At 36.6% G+C, this 22,447-nt stretch overlaps 1 protein-coding gene across 12 annotated transcripts in view; it reads left to right on the forward strand.

The window, feature by feature from the left end:
• Window positions 1-9,272, forward strand: part of LOC122006927 (serine/threonine-protein kinase STY46-like) — a 56,998-nt gene extending 47,726 nt beyond the window's left edge. For 4 of the 12 annotated variants that reach the window (XM_042562631.1, XM_042562625.1, XM_042562629.1 and 1 more), the window contains 4 exons: window positions 8,168-8,248; window positions 8,350-8,400; window positions 8,573-8,707; window positions 8,972-9,272. In XM_042562631.1, the coding sequence (XP_042418565.1) occupies window positions 8,168-8,248; window positions 8,350-8,400; window positions 8,573-8,707 (267 nt within the window). In that variant the 3' untranslated portion in view covers window positions 8,972-9,272. Of the gene's footprint in view, window positions 1-8,167; window positions 8,249-8,349; window positions 8,401-8,543; window positions 8,919-8,971 lie in introns of those variants that run through there. The other 8 variants (XR_006118797.1, XR_006118799.1, XR_006118798.1 and 5 more) reach the window with 8 other exon arrangements.
• Window positions 9,273-22,447: the final 13,175 nt, after the last annotated feature.

Here is a 22,447-nt window from a genome sequence, read left to right on the forward strand (position 1 = left end):
ATTATAAATGGTTAAATGATAATTGTCAAAAAGACGTTATAAAATCTCAGATAAGGATCAACTTCTAAACAAAATACAAAACTTAAAATGGTACTCTAAATTTGATATGAAATTAAGATTTTGGCAAGTTATGATGCATCCTGATTCTATCGAATGGACAACCTTCTCGTTCCCATAAGGACATTTTTAATGACTAGTGATGTCATTCGGACTTAAGCTCACACTTCAAATCTTTCAAAGAAAGATAGATAATATTTACAGAAGCATCTCCATGTTTACATGTGTTTATATTGATGTCTTACTATTTTCAAAAACAAAGGAAGAACACCATGCCCATTTACACATAATTCACTTTAATTGAAAAGCATAGATTGATAGTTTCTCACAAAAAAAAAATGAAATTGGCCACCAAACATAGAATTTCTCGGAGAGACAAGGAAAAATTACACTTCAAGCTTATATTACTTTAAATTACTTTTCTAGATAAAATGGAAGACACTACAACTCTTAGAGCATTCCTTGGACTTCTTAATTATGCTACACTCTCTAAAAGATATAGGAAAAATTAGTGAGCCTTTATATTATAAAACCTCAATAAATGGTCAAAAATAACAAGACAATGACCTAGTCAAATAAATAAAAAATATGGTTAAAACTATTTCAGTGTTAACTCTATCACTTGATTCAGACTATATGGTAATTGACATAGATGGATGTGAATCAAGATGGGGAGGTGTTTTATTTAGAAAAATTTTAAAATATGATCCAAAAACTTCGCAAGTCTTATGTAGATATGCTTATGGAAAAATACAAAGAAAGGGGGCATTTGACTTCTTTAGACTATGAAATTTTAGCGGTAATTTATTGTCTTGACGCCTTTATGCTCTCCATCTACAATAGACAAGAAATTACCCTAAGAACTACTGGGAAACAATTGTTAAATACAGTTAGCAAACAAAAGGGGAAGAGTCTTAAGTACAAAAAGATAGCTTAAATTTATTGATACAATTATAAATTAAGGATTAAGATTTCAATGGGAACACATCAAGGGACAGACAGATACTTTACCTAGATTTTTGCATTAAAATATTACATTATTTTATTGCAGAACTTATGGATAGACAAAAGAAAGTAAGAACTTTTGCAATGAAAACTATGAAGTTCGGTAATCAAGAATTTTGGCAGTTCACAAGACAAGAAGACCAATTTCACTTTGACTCCCGGACAAAATTTGATACTATACAAAACTGTCTAATTGATAATATTTGGAATATGCCTACAATTCAGGGGAGTTCTACTATGATTGGGAAGTAGTAGATAGTCATCCAAGGATGTGAAAAACCTCCTTACAAAGAATTTTACTCTTTAGATGATGCTTTTACACTGTTAGGGTAAAAGTAGGTCATAATTTCTTTATCAGCCTGATGGAAATGTCCAACCAGCAAAAACTTATACAAGTAACCTGCTCTCAATCAGAAGAAATGAAGTTAAGATAACTAAGCCTCTCTCACAAGATAGACCGCAACTTAACTTTGGCAGAACTCAAAGCCAAGGCTGAAGTTACTCTAGTACGAATGGTCTCAGAAAGAATTCTTATGGGATTACCCAACAGTATACCAGAATATTTCCACATATTCGCAGCATGACAGAACACTCGACTTTCCAAATTTTCTTAGATTCATGTGAGCTACTCAAAATGCTCCATGAAAATCCACCGGCAGGCATTTCAGTGGTCTATGAAGCAGAATTTAGCTACAAATTGAAGTGCCAACAAGTCTATAAAACTTGTGAAAATTCTGTTAACTTTGGCTACCAATGTGGCAAACATTGACTATGAGACTTCCGAAAAACCTTGGGCACCATTTAGCCTATGCTCTTGAATCAGAAACTTTTGCTATCTCTCCTCTTGAGTGGATAAACTTGAAGATTGAACCAGCAAGACACTTAATTCGGATGAATGTTCATGAAGTCAATGGTCTACATTTAGAACTAGACGATTATCCTTCTAATCCAATCTAGAATGAGCAGCACTTATAGAACCAGTTGACCAATTAAAATATTGGCGAGCTTTAGTCTAGGGAAGCAATTGGTTATGGGACTGACATCATGACCCTGTAGAGTATCATCTAACAGAGAAACATATACTGAAAAAATTTATTAGCCTAGAAATATGGGAACCATATTCTTTTTCTTTCATTTTGCTACCAACACAATGCTTAGTGTCACCGTTGCAAGAAGAAAAATGAACAGGAGATCTCTAAAAGATTGTCTAGCTCAGCAAGAGTAGCCAATGCCTACTTGGCTAGAGTTGCCTGCTCACACAGAGCTACTAGCTCCCAAACACCCTCACTAGATTCTGTTGGTGAACAAAATCTTGAGAACATGATGGAGACGTAAGCACTGATTTCACAGATGTCACAACAATGATGAATAGAAGCACTACTGACATGAGCAATGACGTCACAACTTCAAAAATGTAAACGACGGATAGAAGCACTTCTTCTGAAAGATACTTTACTTAGTGGATTCTCCACTCATACAATACACTTAGTAGACACTCACTCAACTATGCAGCCAGGTTGAAAAAAAGTTTGGTGTCCGAAGTAGCCAAGTCTCTTTATAAATAGACCTAAGTATAGAAGGGCAAGGATATAGAAGAAAGATAGCAAGTGTGCAAGTTTGTTTTCGTGTGCATAGTTTCTGTAAGTGTTTTGTGCAAGGTTTCTATATTATAAGTAATTTCCTTCTGTAATTCCCTTCGGCAATTTCTTTTTAGACTGTTATGCGTGTAACCTCCTAAAAGTTTAAAATCATAATAATTTCCTTATGATGGCGTAAAAACTTTTTCTAGGTCAAAGAAAGGATTTGCCTTCTTCTTGAATTTAATTTTATAAATCTTCCTCAATCCTTATCCAAGTAACATTGTTGTGAATGGTAACTGTATAAAGAAGAACAGTACGCTGTCCATATAAAATCTGTGTTTGTTGAGTAAGACAAGAAGACGATCAGCCTAAGACCTGAAAGTAGCCAGGGTGATGACTCAACTGTTAGTTCCTTTATAGGTGAGGTTCATCGAAAGAAAGTAAACATTAGGTAAGAACAACGTCCTTTCTACTATGATGTAGCTCCTTTAAAACTACAAAAACCAAAATTCAGCTAATCAGATCTCAAGAACCACACTCAAGAGCGCAACCAAGCACAACCATACCACTGGTATCACTTTAAATATTGGTTCTTGAGATTGAATTTTGTTTTTGTAGTTTTAGAAGAGCTAGTCAGAGTAGAAAGGATGTCGTTCTTATCCTAGTGTTTTCTTTCTTCCGGTGCGCCTCACCCCTAAAAGAACTAACAGTTGAGTCATAACCCCGGCTACTTTTAGGTCTTAGGCTGATCACCTTCCTGCCTTATGTACCTAGCATAGGTCTTATACGATCGGGGTACTGTTCTTATACAGTTATCGTTCACAATAGCGTTACTTGGATAAGGATTGAAGAAGATTCATAAAACTAGATTCAAGAAGGCAAAACCCTTCTTTGAACTAGAAAAAGTTTTTAAGACGTCATAAGGAAATTATTATGATTTGAAACATCTTAGGAGGTTACACATAATAGTCTAAAAGGAAATTGTCGAAGGGAATTGCAAAAGGAAATTACTTACAATACAAAAACCTTACACAAAACACTTATAGCAACTGTGCACACGAAAACAAACTTGCACATTTGCTATCTTTCTTCTATATCCTTACCCTTTTATACTTAGGTATATTTATAGAGAGACTTGGCTACTTCAGATGCCAAACTTTTTTTCATTCAGGTTGCATAGTTGAGTGGAGTGACCACTAAGTGTATGAGTGGAGTATGCACTAAGTATCTTTTGGAAGTAGTGCTTCTATCCGTCATTGCTTATGTTTTTGAAGTTGCTGTGACATCATTGCTTACATCTATAGTGCTTCTATCCATCATTGCTTACGTTTTTGAAGTTGTTGTGATGTCATTGCTTATGTTTGTGATGTCAGTGCTTGCGTCTCCATCATGTTCTCAAGATTTTGTCACCACAAAATCTAGTGAAGGTGCTCGGGCTAGTAGCTCTGGGTGAGCATGCAACTCTGGCCAAGTTACGTTTTTGAAGGTTCAAGTTGGTGTGCATGCAACTCTTGCACAAAATCTAGTGAAGGTCTCCATTATGTTTTTGAAGGTATTGGTTGCTCTTGTTGAGCTAGCCAATCTTTTAGAGATCCATTGTTCTTTTTTCTTCTTTTAGCGGTGACACAAAGCATTGTGTTGGGTAGTGAAATGGAAGGGAAAGAATATAGTTCACATATCTCTAGGCCAATAAATCTTTTTAGTATACGTTTCTCCTATTAAATGATACTCTATAGGGTCATGATATCGGTCTCATAACCAATTGCTTCCTTGGATTGAAGCTCGCCGATATTTTAAGAAAAGTCACACCTCAATATTAGAGCAAAAGGTGATAACGTTCATCTTAGGCGCCTAGTATTGACGACGACGACCCCCCACCCCGTGGCTAGATACAAGCAGATAAATCACGAGGGGCATTTTTGCCTAGCACAGCGGTCCTTAGGCATCCAACGGGGCATTTTGCACCCTCTAGGAATCGACTCCGAGACTTATTGGAGCAATCACCAATGTAGTTACCAATTGTGCCCACCCAGGGGCAAGTCACACCTCAATATGATAATATAGGAGTACAAGTACAACAAATTATTTCTATACTTAAAGGAAAAATGTACTTGTATCCAAATACAGAAACAACTTAAGAACCAACATATGGTTTCTGTAGACACATATATACTCCCCGACAATATGGAATATCGCAACCATAAAGAAGAAGAAAATGGCCTGCTATACAACCAAGACCTAAAGTCAGGCCCAAAACAACTTATTACTTAAGAAAGAGCAAGGCAAAGAAGCCTTATCTAAATAAAGACAAACACATTAAAAATTTAAACCAAAGAAGACATATGCTAATATCATAACTTGTCTATAATTGTCCATAATGAACCTAGCATTTATCTTCAGCATGTGCAAATAGAAAAAACTTGTATACTCGAGAAGCCAAATTAGAGTCTTGTACTAATAATTTAGACCTAGTAGAAGTTCAATTTGATGTCTCAGACGCTTCTTCTATTTATTCCATTATCTCCGTAGATGACATGGAAGAAGTACCATCTTCCTCAGATTACAAGTTGATTAATTATTTTCTCAATACCCCTTACCAGTTAGCTGATAAATATAGACTTCCTAGTTGTGACTTCCAGCAAGAATTAGATGACCAAACAGATCACTTGGACAATTTACGATATGACAATCTGGACCTCATGTTTCCTCAGTTCATACCTCAAACTAACAGAAGTAAGATCCAAACTACGTGAATGCCCTCATGATTGGAACCTGAAAAGAGGATTAGATAATGTTCCCTGTTTTCTTTATGGATTTTATCCGGCCATAGATAAAAGAGGAACATGCATACTCTGTAGAAAACAAGTTTGTAACCTATGCCTACAACAAACATTTGAGATTACAATACCCCCTACTCATCTGATACGCAGAAGCACAAGAAATGTGCTCCTTGAAATGAGAGTCTGTTTTAGAAACTAGACTTAGTATGATAGAAGCTGAGCTCGCAAGTCTTAAGCAAAACCCCTACCTGACAACTGAGGAAAAAGACTCATGATACAAGAACCTACCCCCGATACTGATATGGTTTTTATTAAAACCCCCAGTATTTGTAATACTAGACGAACAATTGATATACGAGTTTGGTCAATATACATGGCCATGAATTCACACTACATGTTTTCCTTGACAGTGGAGCTACTAATTCCACCATCGATGAAGACACCATTCTCACTATTCTACTCTGACCTAGCTCCTCTAAAACTACAAAAATCAAAATTCAGCCTGATCAAATCTCAAGAACCACAATCAAGAGCACAACCAAGCACAACCACCCACAAAATATCACTGGTATCACCTTAAATATTATATTACCACTGGTATCACCTTAAATACGGCTCAACTATTAGTTCCTTTACAGGTGAGGCTTACCGGAAGAAAGTAAACACTAGGATAAGAACGACATCCTTTCTACTCTTACCTAGCTCCTCTAAAATTACAAAAATTAATATTCAGCCGATCAGATCTCAAGAACGACACTCAAGAGCACAACCAAGGACAACCACCCACTAATACCACTGGTATCACCTTAAATATTACCACTGGTATCACCTAGCCATCTAGCCACTTTCCTTCACGGTCTTAACAGATCTTGGTATTGACCCTACAATAGCCAAGAAGCCTAAATTTTATATTTTAAGTGGGGTTTTGCTTTTAAAGAACTCTGGATCTTGATACCTCTAGACTTCCCATCACCTTGTAATGCTCTCCGATTAAGTAGATAGTGAAAGAACCCGAGAACACATGAAGTTTACTGGCTCAAGGTAGAGTGTAGAAAATTTACATTTTAGGATGCTGGAGACCCCAGATCAAGTGTCTGATGCTAGAATCTTACCTCAAGGAAGAGTCTGCTAACAGATTCAAAGAGGAAGCTCATAGTGGGGTCGATGATAGCCAAGGCTCCAGGAAGAAGGAAACTGACCTGTCATAACTGCTCTATTATGCAGACTATCTTATAAACCACTTCCGAATGCTATAATTTCAAGCCACAAAAGAGAACCAATTTCTTAGAGAAAGCATGAGATCCTGGCCAGTGTAGAGCACAGGCTGAGAATCATGCTGAACTAAGGGACACTACCATCTCCATAGGCAAGCCTCGTGCATAAGAATTTATTTGTCACCAGTTAATATGTTCCTTATTCATTGTTGCAGTTATTGCTAGACTTAATATACTGAATAATAATGCTTTATTTAATTTAATTGTTCATAAAATCCCACACATGAATACTAGATGGATATTAACATATTAAAATTGCCTTAAAGGATAGTCCAGTGCATGAAACTCCCACCAATGCAGTCGAACCATATTAGGTCTATTGTATGTAGCTTTACCTTGCATTGTAAGAGACTATTTCCGCAATTTGAACCCATGACCACAAGGTCACACGACATCAACTTTACTATCCGCCAAGACTCCCCTTCAAGGATTAAAATTGCCTAGAAGGAATATTATGAAATATAATTATAAATACTATTAATATCAAGGATTTATTTCTGATTTTATATTGATTAATAGTATATACAAGTAGAGGGGACTACTTAGTAGGTAATTTTTTATACCTTTTCCTTGTAACAAAAGGATTGAAAATATTTGATATTACTAAAGCTATAGTTATCAGGGTCATCATAATCCTTCAAGGTGTGGTTGTCCAACTATTTGGGATAAGCTACGTTAAGTTTTTCCTCTACAAATTCCATCACTAGTAATATTCAAATCAATTGTCATTTTAATTATATTGAGTAATGTTTTCTTCAGGGTCTCTCTCTGATTCATGTAGCTTCCACTCTAATAGATTCTAATTATACAATTTATTAGTCACTTCCCATGTTCACATCATCTAAAATTATCTAATTTTTATCATTGATTGAAACTACACCTTGTTGCACTTGGATATTAATATTTTTTGTAGATTTTTTTATTTATTTATCATTTCTAGCTATTTGAATATCCACCTTAGCATTCTCACCTCTCATTTCTAGTTTTTATTTAGGGTTTAGGGTGTCATACCACAGTCATCTACATTTTTTCCTTCTCTTTTTATTTTAAAATATTTCATTTCTAATATTTTTCTTTGCAATTCAGCTTCATATTTAATTTAATTTTCACCACGATCAATTATTACCATGAGTAAGGTTGTGAGTTCGCTGTAGAAGGCAAGAGAGAACTAGTCACATTGAGACTAATGTTAAGCTAAAAGCACAAAGATTAAAACTCAAAGGAGAAATTACATATTGTAGATCTATTTATCAAATTATTCAAAATGTATTGTTTTTGAGTTATGTTGCAACCTCCTATTAGCAAAATGAATCTCTGATTTTAGATTTATTTTCTTTTTCTAGTTGAAATGGATGTTAGAGATATGCTTTGCATTTAATTTTGAGAAAGTAGATCTACTTGTTTCTTCCATGTCTCATTTAAACTTTGTTCACTCTTATTTTCGAAGACTTTTGTGTGCATCTTGCTCTAGGTTATAAATCATCTTCCATATGATGAGAAAGCAGATGTCTTTAGCTTTGGTATTGTGCTTTGGGAGCTCACAACATCGAAGGTGAAAACCTTTACATTTTAACTTTCTTTTTTTATTCAAGTTGAGAATGTCATCAGTAGTACCATAATCTATGTAGAGGATACTGATGTGTTGATTTGCAGATCCCATATGAGAACATGACACCTCTGCAAGCTGCCCTAGCAGTGAGACAGGTATTCACTGATTGAAATGAATTTTGCTGATCAATTCGCATATATGACATGAAATCAAGCTAAAATTACCTATTCACGCACCATACTAACTATTTTTCCAAAGGGAAAACAGTTTTGTTCAACAATGATGTTATACCATGTAGAGGCTTTCCTTATCCGCTATCACTATCAGGGTCATCGTCCTGAAATCCCCGAGACCACGCATCCTAGATTGTCCGACTTAATGAGGAGATGCTGGGAGGGTATTCCTACGGAAAGGCCTACATTCTCAGAAATAGTGGTTGAACTTGAAGAACTTCTCGAATAGGTAAGGTAATAAATTTGAAAATCTTTGTGAAAGGGATTTACTACCCCCCATGTCTATGTGCAAGTGGAAGAATTGACGGATGTAATATCATTTATGATGTAAAGGTTTTGTGAATACTCTGAAAAATGATTGCATTCTGGCAGCAATTGACGGATTCAGGGGCACAATAATTAACTAATTGAACGAGTCCATTGTGATTTTCTCTTTAAAAGTTATGGTCTTTACATGTTCCGTTCTTATGCTCTTTTTGGTCCCTTAATCCAGCTCAGGCATAGCAGTTGATGAGCCACTGGATTCATTTGATGCAGCAGGCGACAGAACGGCGATTGTAAATATTTCTCATCTCCTAGCCTTGTCTGATTTTTAGATGGAGCAAGGAGACTTGTGGTAGAAACTGTAATTTTTTACGGGTTTGATCTAGTTATAGGTTGCTTGTCCATGCCTTTCTACGTATTTTTTGTCTCTATTGAGAACCTCTGGTGCAATTTATGTTGTATCAATACATTGATTTGGATCGACAAAAATAGAAATGCAGATCAATAGGGAAGAAAAATCTACATGGTTATTCTTTATTTCAGTTGCTACTTTTAGTGTTCCATTTCCACGACACCTTGGTATTGCTGACCTTGCTGCTTATTGAGTTTCATATATGATTTCCTTTAGTTTGACGGTATATTTTGTGAAGATAAAAGCTAGTATCTATATGTTTTGGCACAAAATCAAATTTTGCATAAAAGAGATTATACGATAGTGTTGCAAAGTGTATTTTATGCATTAATAAAGGATAATATATCATATTTTTCCAAGGATAATACTATAAAAGAAGGGGAAATTATATTGTACCTCAATGTCTCTTATTTAAAGTATCCTTTTTTTTCTTAAAGAGAATCAGCTTTCGGTTAGCGACACTGATCTATGATTTTAGATTTGTTTTCTTTTTCTGGTTGAAATGAATGTTAGAGATCATTAGCAATTTAATTTTATAAAGTGGATTCATTGGAAAGAGCTTTAAACTTAAGACTTTGTGAAACTTTGCTTAGATTCCAAAATATTCGACAGATTATTGAGAAAGTCTATAAAAAGTTCACCTTGAATCAAAAAGCAGCGAATGCAGAGCAAAGGAAAAAAAAGGATAAGAACTTTTTTTCTATTAAGATCTACATGAGGCCGCAATAAAGGGTTGTCAATGTTACCAATTCTAAGAAAGCTTAATATATTCTTAAAAATTGCATTAAAGAGATGCAAAGGTGAATTCGAAGCTTTGGAGATGGAGTTTGCCCATTAAAATCCAATTAAGAAAAAATTATGAGAAACTCGAAGGTAATCTAGCGGAGGAGAAAAATCTTATTATCTTTGGATCCTAATTAAATTCAACTATAATGCTGCAACCATTAACATTTCTATAGAAATGAAAGACATGAAGTTGGATGAAATTATGGTTCACCTCGATCGAACCCATGAGATTAAAATCCAAAAAGATAAAGAATCATTTTGGCCAAGCTCAAATAAACTTTTCAAAAATGACAAGAAGGAAGAATTAAAAAGAAAAGAAATAACCAAGGATGTCTAAGGAAGAAGTCAAAGAGGTGAAAATTAAAGGCATCACAACAAAAAGTTGAGAAAACCAATTATGATAAAAAGGAAGAAGATGAAGATGCCTTTCTTTTGTTACAAAAAAAAAACACCAATCAAACCTCATGGTACCCAATGGTAATGTTTCATCTTCTAAGAAACAAATAAAGAATATTGATGCCCCTTAGTAAAAGGTGGAATGGACTTCCTAGATAATGAGGGTTTAAATCTCACTCATGACACATTACATCTAGGGAGTTTGAAAAATTTACAACGTTAGACCGTTTGTTAGGACTCATCTACATTTTTTTATTTATCCTGATGGAGGATGGGAAACTTCTGTGAGATTGGATAATCACCTTCCAGATTAGTCGGATTATAAAAGCTGGATACTTAAATTATAAAAAAAAATAAAGAACATTGATAAGATTTTATCAACTTAGACATGAAGCTATCAGTTCATTTTTAATATTCATCTTGTGCCAATTCAAAAACAAATATTTCCCATCTTGCATGCCTAACTCTGGAAGAGACTGTTTTCTCATAAGAAAAATAGAATAATTAAACAAGTATCCATGAAATGCATATTGTTTATATTGAACATTAATCATGTCTGTATCTCCCTCCCTACATGTTCTCTCGTAATACCATGAGAATCATAAAAGTTACTTTTTTGTTTGACCGTTGAGTTTTGAAACTGTATGACATGATTGAATACATCGATTGCATATTGTCATTAATGTGGTGATGGACTCTATCTTGATTGATTAAGTTTGATAGTCATATTTACCTAGTGAGGATTATTATCATGCTTATCTTCTATCCTCTTTTTATGCTCTCTCACTCAATTTGCCACAATTGAGTGAGAGCAAAACCACTTACCTTTGAGATTCTATCATATTTAATTTATACAAGTTGGTTGAAATCACCATGATTGTTGACTAGTGTAAAAATTAGATTCATAAATGTATTGATGCTTTAAATATGATGGTCATAAGTAATTATCTTTTACAATCTTTGAAGTGTTGATAAGGGATGGTTAGGGAGAAGAGTTTTTGATCACTTTCTAGTTTTATTTTTATTTGTTTGCCCAAGACATGTAAAAAATAAAGTGTGGGAGAGTGATAACAACCATCTTTGACATATTATTTCACTCTTATACTCGATGTTTTAATCCACTTGTATGATTTATTCGCATAACTTATCATGTTTTAAGAGCATTGGATTATTTAGAGTTTTAATGCAAATATCATTTAATTAATGGCTCTAATGCTTGAATTAATACATACTTTATTTTGTAGGGCATTTGAGGAGCATATTGAGGAGTTTTGGGGCTCACTCAGCAAGAAACATGACCTAGTTGTTCCCTTTAACATGGTCAAGTCGTACTCTCCACTATACCAGTTAATCAACATGAAAATGAAGAAGATAATCCAAGTCACAATCAGATCGTGCCCAGGAGTTCAACTCGAGGCACGACCAAGGTGTGCCCATAGGCACAATTGTGCATGGGTATGTGAGGAACAATGATTTGGTGTTCGGTTCATGATTTTGAGCTGTTCAAGCACTACAGAAATAATAGAGAATAACGATTGAATTTTCTGTTGGTATTTGGATTTACCGATGGAATTTGTGATATCAGAAGTAATTTGGTCGATGTAATTTACAGATAGAAATGAAATTAATTACCGACGAAACAATGTATTCCGTCAAAAGCTAGTTCAGATGGAGGGAATCTCTCCAACAACTCCCCATCAACCCTAGCCTCCTCTCCATCTCCATCTTGACCATCTCCATCTTCCTTCTTCCAGATTAGGAGGAAGGTAGGGCATCTCCCATCTCTCCCACTTTGATTAAAGGGGAGACTCTGCACTCGAGGAACCTCTAGCAATCCACATCCACCACTTCACCAACACCACCCTTCTTACTCGAATTAGAGGAGAAGATTTTATTTTATATATAACAGTATTCCACCGAACTCAAACGGATTAGGGAGAGCTTGATTCCTCTACCAAGCTTCTGGATTAGGCGTTTAAACAATTCTACCACCGACACCATCTCTTCATCGGATTAGAAAAAGAAGATCCATCTACATTGAAAAGCACTCTATCGGATTAGGAGAGGCACTCCACCTTCATCGCCAAAATGCAGATCCACCATTGGAGGGGCAGATCTCCACTTAACTTAGCTTAGTTTTTATGTATGTTATGTATTTGTTGTTATGTCACTTATATTACTTTGATTTCTATTAATGCATTTTAATTCATTCAATTCATGCTTTATCTTGTTTCATTTAAATGCTTCAAGTTCTTGTCATTTATTTGTATGCAAGTTGTTTAGGCTAAATTAGATTTCATTTAATGCTTGTGCTCCTTTCAATTCTCTTACCATTGTAGTTTAGGTTAGCTTAGAGTTTTAATTATTCACATTGCTTTTCATTTAGTAGTCTTAGAATTCAAAATCCAAACCTCCCTGATTTTCATAGCAAAAACCCCAAGAAATAAAATGATCTTAAGAATTATCATCCTACTATTACATTAGTTGGAGGCAACTCAAGTCATCCCTATGCTACATTAGCATAGAGAGGATTCAATAATTTAATTGAGTTTGATACAATTGTGTACGACATGTGATAAAAAAGGCTATCAAATTTTAGTACGTCAACAGGTGGTGCAAGTGGACACAGTGTTGGCACTTGGGCATGGGCATGCGACAACAGTCTGCACATACATAGCAACAATGCAGTCAAGCAACAGATGCCACTCCAATGCAACAACTAGAGCAATGCAGTGACAAGCCAGCATAGCAGCATGACATTCAACTTCTAGAGTAAGAGCTAGCAGTGCATGCACATGCACAGGTAGAACATACAAATTCCATGAGCACACAATAACAAGGTATCAAGGTAGCAACTGCAGCACCAAAGAGAGTTGACCAGTCAATATCATCCATTGCTTCTTCTAAGTAGAGTGGCACAGTCATTGACAACTCATCTTTTGGTACCTCTACCACCTCATCTGAGACTATAAGTCATGCAAGCAACACTGGAAGCTCTCAAGTGGACACTTTGTCAATAGCATTGGGTAGTGGATCGGAGGTGCAGTCTATAGCAAAATAAGGTAGCATGCAATTACGGGTGCGAGTAGCTAGAGTAGCCAAAATAAGATTGCTTTATGGAATATAAGGAGCTTTCATAGGCCCCTTAAACAAAGGGGAGTGCATCACCTCCTCAAATAGAGATGCATCAATTTGATCGGACTACTGAAAACCAAGCTCAACGAGGGTGCGCTGGATGCCATCATTCAACGGTGGTTCCTAGGTATAGGCATGACACAATTTCTTTTTTCTAACCGTGGGTACATTTTACTCTTATGGGACAATTAGCTTGCAGACTTGGTGGTGTTGGGAACAACTGAGTAGCTCATTCACTATTAGATTCGATGCCCTATCAATAACATTTCACCTTCATATACAGACTTCACTCCATTGTCACTCGACGACCACTATGACGATCGCTGGAGGAGCTAGGGGTGACATCAATGAGCTTTGGCTGATCATGGGAGATTTCAATGCTTTGCTCTCTGTAGAAGACACAATTGGCGGTCAACTGATCACCAATTATGAATTGCAAGATCTTGAACAACTGGTCCATAGCCGAGCATTGATGGACTTACAATCCATTGGTTCTCATTTAACTTGGGACCAATGGTACAATCCCTTACAAATTGGAACGTGCTTTCTTTAACTTCCAATGGTTGATGGGAAATTTCAATGGTTTCGTGGAATTCCTACCATCAAGTTGTTTATCCGATCATTCATATTGCATTACTTCCCTTGTTGGGGGAGACCAACGTGTGCATCAACTCTTCAAATTCTTTAACATGTGGACATTGCATCCAACATTTCAAGACTTGGTGGCAAAAGCATGGGTAGATCTAGTTCTTGGCACTGACCAATTTATTTTGAAAACCAAGATGAATAAATTAAAGGAAAAGATGTGGGCATTGAATCAATAACATTTTGGCGACATTGCACAACAAGCCATGCATGCTAAGGAATCTTTGGAGGATGTTCAGGGTGTCATCTTGGGAGGGAGAGAACCCTTTGTAGAATATTGCTAATTGTGCGATCACGCAGCAATGCTTATGGAGGCAGAAAAATCTTTCTACCAACAACGTGCCAAATGTGTGTTTTTGAAGAAAGGTAAAAGATGCACAAAGTTCTTTTTTGATTTGTTAAGAGAAATAACAAACATAACTCTGTAGTGACAATCACGAAGGTCTCAAGAGAGCATACGACCAACTTTGATAAGGTCGCTACTGTATTTATGACCCACTTCCAAAGTCTGCTGGGAGCATAACACACTAAGTTCTTTTATGATTTGTTAAAGAGAAATAACAAACATAACTCCGTAGTGACAATCACGAAGGTCTCAGGAGAGCATACGACCAACTTTGATAAGGTCGCTACTGTATTTATGACCCACTTCCAAAGTCTGCTGGGAGCACAACACACTGCAAGGAGCTGTACAATGAACACCTCACCGAGCAATGACTAACGGATGCACAAAGATAGGACCTCAGTACATCACTCAAAAGGAGATACATGCTCCGGTGTTTGGAATAGGCAAGATTCTTCACCTTCGCATGGGACACAATGGGCTTGATTTCGAGTGAACTGTGCAGAGATTCTTCTTGACAAGGTGACTGCTCAGATAGTGGAACCATATGCTCATTGCTTTGGTTTCAAAATCTGAGCATTTTTCCCAAGTGATTGATTACCGATCAATATCTTGCTGCTTGGTTATATACAGGACAATTTTGAAAATTTTGGCTAATAAATTAGCCAAGATAGTGGATAGCTTACTAGATCCAGCACAAGTAATTTTCGTGCGAGACCATTCCTTCACCGAAAATATACATCTAGCGCTGGAATTGCTGCACAAGTATGCCTATAAGAGAATATTCCTTTAGCTGCGGAGTGATTTTGTATTGTCAACTATGGGTCTTTTCTTGAAGCAATGACTAAAAAGATAGTCTCTTAGCCAAGCACGCCTTATCGTATGCAGGCCGGTTAGAGTTTGTTCGATCCGTGATCAAGGGTGTGGAATGTTATTGGCTATCCATCCTCTCCATTTGATTAAGTGATTGCTGGACATTCGAGATCAGATTTTTTTTTTAGCGAACGGGAGGGCACGATGTTGGCAACATGAAACTGATTGATTGCTTCGCTGTAGAAAAGCATGGCACAGCTAACACATACAACTTCTTTAGGCCACATGACACTACTACATAGTGGGCATCGGCTGTCTAGAAGCCAGGCCTGCTAGCCAAGCATCGTTTCACATTTTGGCTACGAAAGCATGAGGATTACAGACATAATGTCATATTAGGCATGCAAAATCTGCTCCCTGTGCAAACAGTATGAAGATTCCAATGCTCACATTTTCTTCTGATGCCCCGACACAAGGCAAATTTGGGATAAGGCGCGGAGATGGCTTGGCATCCAACATAAAATCCATACGGTGGGAAGATTATTCCAAGCTTTTGAAAGGCAATAAATACCAAGGCAAATGATGTCTGACAAAAGATTGTTACTTAGTGGTCGCATGCATGATTTTTCCTTTATGGAAAGCTTGAAATATATGTTGTTTTGAAAGTGTTGTGCCTAGTGTTGAGATGATGTTCCTCAAAGTCCAGATTCATGTCTGTCATTTTGTAGACATCTAGAACTTGTATAGTCTTTTCTTTTATATATTTACCGTTCCCCAAAAAAAAGAATATCCCCTCATTGTGTGTTTAAAGTTGACTGTTAAAAGACATTTGACATGGTGGATTGAGATTTTTTGCTAGCAACACTGGCTGATTTTGGTTTTCTCCAATATTTCTGTGATTGCATAGGCAAATGCACCACCACAATATCATACTTAATTAACCTCAATGGTGGACTCCATGGTTTCTTTCGCGATCTTCGTGGACCTCAACAAAATGATCCATTGCCCCATGTATTTTTAGATTATATCTTGAAGTTTTTTCAAGATATTTAAAGGAGATATTGAGGCAACCTGGTTTTCATTTCCACCCTATGTGTGAGGACATTAGCGTCATGTACTTGACCTATGATGATGATTGTTACTGTTCATGAGCGGAAATGAGTCTACCATCTCCATAATTGTGGGTTGTCTCCGAGACTTTGGGGGCATGGCAGGCTTGAGAGCTAACCCATTAAAATCTAGCATTTATTGTGTGAGGATTGATCCGTCGACAAAGGAAGCACTGTTGCAGATAACATGTTACCAAAGGGGGAGTTTCTATTCCGGTGCCTTGGCATCCCACTAGCCATGGAGAAGTTATGCATCAACAACCACAACGCCCTAATGGATACAATGGTACGTAAACTAACCTCTTTGACAAAGAACACACTGTTATATGCAGGCAAACTGGAATTGGTGAAGATGGTGCTCCAATGTATAGAATATTTTTGGCTCTCCATCCTTCCCATCCCAAGCGGAGTAATTAACAAAGTCAACAAAACACCCTCTGATTTCCTAGGTCACCATCTATCTATCAAAGGAGGAGGGTGGCTATGGCGTGCAAGACCTGTATACATGGAATTCTGCTTTACTGTGTTGAGCCTTATGGAACATACAACGAAGAAGGATTCACTATGGGGTGTGTTGGATACATCATCAGCATCTGCAGCATGTGGACATATGACAATGGCAAGCAAAAGCCTCTAATTTCCCCCCTCCCCCATCAAGCGCCTGCTACAGTTACACAACCAGATTGTGCAACAAACTAGCAGACAAAGCAGTGCCAACATGAAGCTTATTGACTGGTATATCTTAGAGAAACTAGGAGCGACCAATGCATATAAATTCTTTCTACCAAAAGGGGCAACACATCCATGGGCCGAATTTGTATGGAAGGCGTATCTACTGCCCAAGCATATATTCACATTTTGGATGCTCACTCAAAGCAATCTGCGAACAAATGACCATAAGCCATATGAGGCATGCCAGACTTGTGCATTGAGTTAGCAAGTTGATGAAACAAATGATTACTTGTTCTTTTAGTGCTCGGTCAATTTGGATCTATGGACAAAGGTGCGGAGATGGCAAGACATTCGACAAGACACCGAGAGCTTCACTCGATTGTTACACATCATCCGACGGATATTACCGTGGAAATGTGCACTTGGTCAAGGCAGAGTTTTGGCTATTACTGGCATGATTTATTTTTTATAGAAAGATATAGATGCTAATATGAGGGGGTGCCCTTCGAGTAGATAGGATGTTTAAGTACAGATACATGTCTATCATTTTGTATGCATCTAAACATGTACAATAGAACCATTACGTTTTGTACTAATAGACCAAAGAATTTCTAGAGTGATGAAGTTAGCACTGTAGCATGCTCACATAATCAACCATCTACCATCAAAGTACTCCAAGGAAAATCTTAATCGAAGTTACTTACTAAGACTAAACCAAATATCTCCCACTTAAAGGTGTTTGATTGTGTTTATTATAAACATTGTCTAGACAAATTTAAAGATAAACTAGATAAAAAAGGGAAGCACTATGTCTTCATAGGGTATGAATCCTTTCAAAAATGATATATATGTTTGACCCTATTTGTACAAACTATACATATAAAAATCTACTTTACATATTTGGGTAAAGAAAAAGTGCTAGAAAAAGAAAATCTATACATTTTCAAATTTTCTTATATACTTCACAAGAGTTTACAAATCCCCTCATCAATCTAATGAGGGGAATCCAAAACCTATGGGAGGAGAACTAGAGACATCTAAGCAAAGGGAGGATGGTGAATTAAACTCCTCAAAAGTAGAAGAAAAAATAGACCAAGGGGAAGACCAACCCCAAGATAGATGTCATCTTCTCCATAAGATTAAGAGAAAACTAGTAACTTAAAAGGTCCATGAGGTAAAGGTTCCCTCCATTTAAATGTACTACTACAACTATATAGAGAGTTATGTCTCATCCAATTATCAATTACTATACTACTTCTAATATTTCCTCAAGTCATTAAGTGAACTTGAGTGGCATTGACCAAGTATAGGAGCCTAGGAGTTTTGATGAGGCCAATGAACATCAAAAATGAAGAAAGGTAATGCAAAAAGAGCTAGATCCTCATTAAAAAATGACTTGTGAAATAGCAACCTACCTAAAGGACAGAAAGTAGTGGGGTGCAAATGGATTTACATATTTAGGCACAAGAGTGATCATTCAAATAATCGCTATAAAGTTAGACTTTTTGACAAAGGATTCACCTATAGTAATGGAGTGCATGAAGACCTTTGTACATGGAGCAAAAATGAATACCATAAGGGTCCTCATGGCCATCAATAGGAGTTGACCTATATATACTAGATGGACATGAAGAATGACTTCTTACAAGGGGAATTGAAAGAAGAGGTTTACATGCATCTACTATAAGGGCTCCACTATAGTCAGGAAGGACAAATGTGTAGGCCGAAGAAAGCCATCTTTGATCTCAAGCAATGCCCTCAGCATGGTACACAAAAATTAGCTCTGCACTTTTTAGTAACAACTATAAAACTGTAATAGTGATTCTTCTCTATTCATTAAGATTGATAATGGGAAAACCATTATTGTACTTATATACATTGATGATTTTATTATTACTAGGAGTGATATGAACCATATAGATTTAGTTTCCTTAAATTTAGGACAACTAAATTACTTTCTAGGAATATAACTTGATTACTCCCACAAAGGGTTGGTTCTATTTCAAAGAAAGTATGTTCTTAATCTCTTACAGGAAATAGGTAAACTTGGAGCATGACTAGCTAGCAGTATCTGATAACTAGAAAGACGATGGCAAACTCTTCATAGATTAACAAAGATACCAGAGACTCATTTATCTAATCAACATTAAATTTGATATTACATATGTCATAAGTCAAATCAGCCAACATATGCATACTGCAATAAGGTGTGTCATTGGAGAGCAACTGAGAGGATTCTTAAGTATCTTAACACTATAAAAAAAATTGAGATTACTAACAGAATATTCTGTCGTAATTCCATTAGTAAAGTGGTTTAGGAATGGAATTAAGACGAAAAATTATTTGTCGAGAAGTAATTCATCAGAAATGATTTTACCGATAGAATTTAGGTTCCGTTGATAATCACCGAAGGAAACAACATTCCGTCAGTAAAATTTACTATGAAAATTTATTTTCCGTAGCAAATTTTCTCAATGAATAATGGAATTACTGATAGAAACGCTATTTCACTTGGTAATCACTGACGGAAATAGAGTTTCTGTAGGAAATTCCATTTTGATATTACTGACAGAAACAATATTTTTGTCGAAAAACAATCGATATTTACCGACATAAACTTTGTTTTCGTCAGTAAAATATTTCGATATTTACCGACAGAATACTGATTCCTTCGGTAATTTTTAAAAAAAATAGGAATCATTTATATTCAGAATCTACCTTGTTTACAATTTCCATATATACAAGAAACCATCATAGATGATGCATTTCATACATTTACATCCATACAATCACATTTCACACAATCCACATATAAAAACACATTTCATACATCTTAACAATCCATACATACATTTCTTACAATTCATAATATCACTATTGGTGCAGTTTGCACTAATGGTCTAACTCAGATTTTGATGAATGACAAGTAAGTTAAATTAGGTATTGATGTGATCTAACCATCTTACCAAGTGCGTAGGAGATTAATCAGATAGGTCAACGGGCCGACCAGATATCTGGTACAATATCCAGATAGGTCAACGAGCCAACTGAATATCTGGCAAGAAGTTCAACTAGGTCAACGGGCCGACCGGATAGCTGGTGCAAAGTTTAGCTAGGTTGACGGGCCGACCGGATAGCTGGTGTGAAGTTCAGCTAGGTCAACGGGCTGACCGGATAGCTAGTGTGAGATCCAAATAGGTCGACGGGCTGATCGGATATCTATCAAGGAAGTCTAGTTGGGTCTATGGATTGGACAATTGCAAGTTTGTAAGTTAAGGTAAGTCACTGGAAGAGAGTGACCTTGTGAGGACACGTCCCGATGAGTAGGCGTCGGTCCAATTTAGGTCTATTTCGGACCCCTAATCTAAGATCTTGACTAAATCATGGTCCTGGGAGGACGGGAACTAATTCATACTGCTCATTATTATTGTGCTAACATTTGTCTTGCAGGTTATTATTTTGTTTATTGGACTAACATGATTTTGCAGGACAAAGGAGTAAAATTGTCTTCGGATGAATAGTATTCGAAGGCGCCTTCAAGTTTGATGGAAGGCACTTTCGTACTGTTCATAAAATGCATCTTCCATGGCTATGGAAGGCGCCTCCCACAGGATGAAATTTGGACTTTGTCATGAATAAGTGTCGGGCTATTCAGGATCGAGTTTTTCAGATTGGAGGTGCCTTCAATGACTATGGAAGGCGCCTTCCATGCTCTTTATAAGCCTGCTCACTCAAAGCTTCAATATAGAACATACATATGAGCTACTACGCATTCAATTGAGCATCCGACCACTTCTGCTTCCTGTTGTTACTCTAGAAAGTATGTCTGCCTTCGAGCTACGCTTCCGAGACGTCTGAATCATCTTCAGCAGACTGACAGCGACACACCGAGCTCTCCATTTTATTGGCAACCTTTTTATTAGTGTTGCATTCTTAATTCTACTGCTTTAAAAGGGAAGTGTAGACTGTTACACTGTCTCTACTCTTGTACTCAAGTCTTTCTTCCGGAGGTACTGGAAGAGGCCTTTAGTGGATTACCCATCGATAGGTCCACGGGACCTGAGTCTTGGAGTAGGGGTCATCGAAGGTTCCGAACCAAGTAAACTGCTTGTGTTCTCTCTGTTTCACTTTTTGTTCATCCATTTTCTTTTTCTGCTGAGCGTACTCGTGATTTTAAAACCAAGAAAATAAGTTTTTCAAAAACATGTGATTCACCCCCCCCTCTCACGTGCGTCTCAATTTAACAAGTGGTATCAAAGCGGGTACTGCTCTGAATTGGTGCAACCACCAATCAAGCTGGGGGAATCGTTTTTAGTTTTTTTTATACTATTTGAATTGGTGAAACTTTATCTATTCAAATAATTTTTTTTTCCGCTCGTTCGGTTTTAACTTGAAGTTGGTGTAATACCTCTCAAGTTCTTCTATATTTTTTATATCTCAAACTCTGCTAATTCAAGACCAAGTATTGGTACCTTCCTTTAGTTTTCTATCTTCAGTGCCTAATGGTTCAAGGCGAAGGATGAAGCGTTCACGAACCACCTCCATATGAGATGTACAAGAGATGAATTCAATCTGTGGAGGATGTAGATAGAAACTTTCATCCTTATGAACGACTTCGATGGTGGCATGACATTGAGAAGATCAACACAAAACACAAAAGTCAACAGAAAGGTAATAAATTCAATTATAAGATTGCTACCTAATGAAATCACATGCAGAATTAGAGAACATTGATATGCCTATGAGTTCTGGACTCGACTGACCAAGCTTCACGAGAAGCCGATGGAGCTAGAGGATCAAGTCAAACTAGAGCTCAGATTTGAGTCTGAATCCCCAGAGTCATCCTCAGAATCAGACCAAACTAGCTTTATGTCGTTAATAGAAAAAGAGGAGGTAGAAGGATCTGAATCAGAATTAGAACAAACGTCAGAATTCGAATATGAGATGACGGTGGACAAGGAGGAGAATCCTAACGAGGATTCTAAAGGTAAAGTTTTAAATTCAAATTCAAATATCACATAATATGTTTCAAATGCAGTGAAAGAGGGTATTACAAAAGTAAGTGCCCCACCTATAAGACTCGAACCACACAACCAAAGGTAAAGGAGAAGTTGACACTAAAAGTTCAAAAAGGGAAGGAGCATATCCAATATTTTAGGTGCAAAAAGATTGGTCATTACAAACCTCAATGCCCAGAAAAAGGACCTAAGGATCCAGGAGGAGCAAAGGTTAGTAAGTTTACAATATATGAAAATCCTATTTTTACTACACATGTTAGTAATTTGGATAATCACTACTGTTCAAATTTAGATTCTCCCCAAAAATTAGATATGCATGCTCACTCAAACAAATCAATTAATTTAACTAACCAAGCTAATTCAAAATCATTTAATA

This window comes from Zingiber officinale, chromosome 7B, assembly GCF_018446385.1.
Source record: "Zingiber officinale cultivar Zhangliang chromosome 7B, Zo_v1.1, whole genome shotgun sequence".
NCBI lineage: Eukaryota > Viridiplantae > Streptophyta > Magnoliopsida > Zingiberales > Zingiberaceae > Zingiber > Zingiber officinale.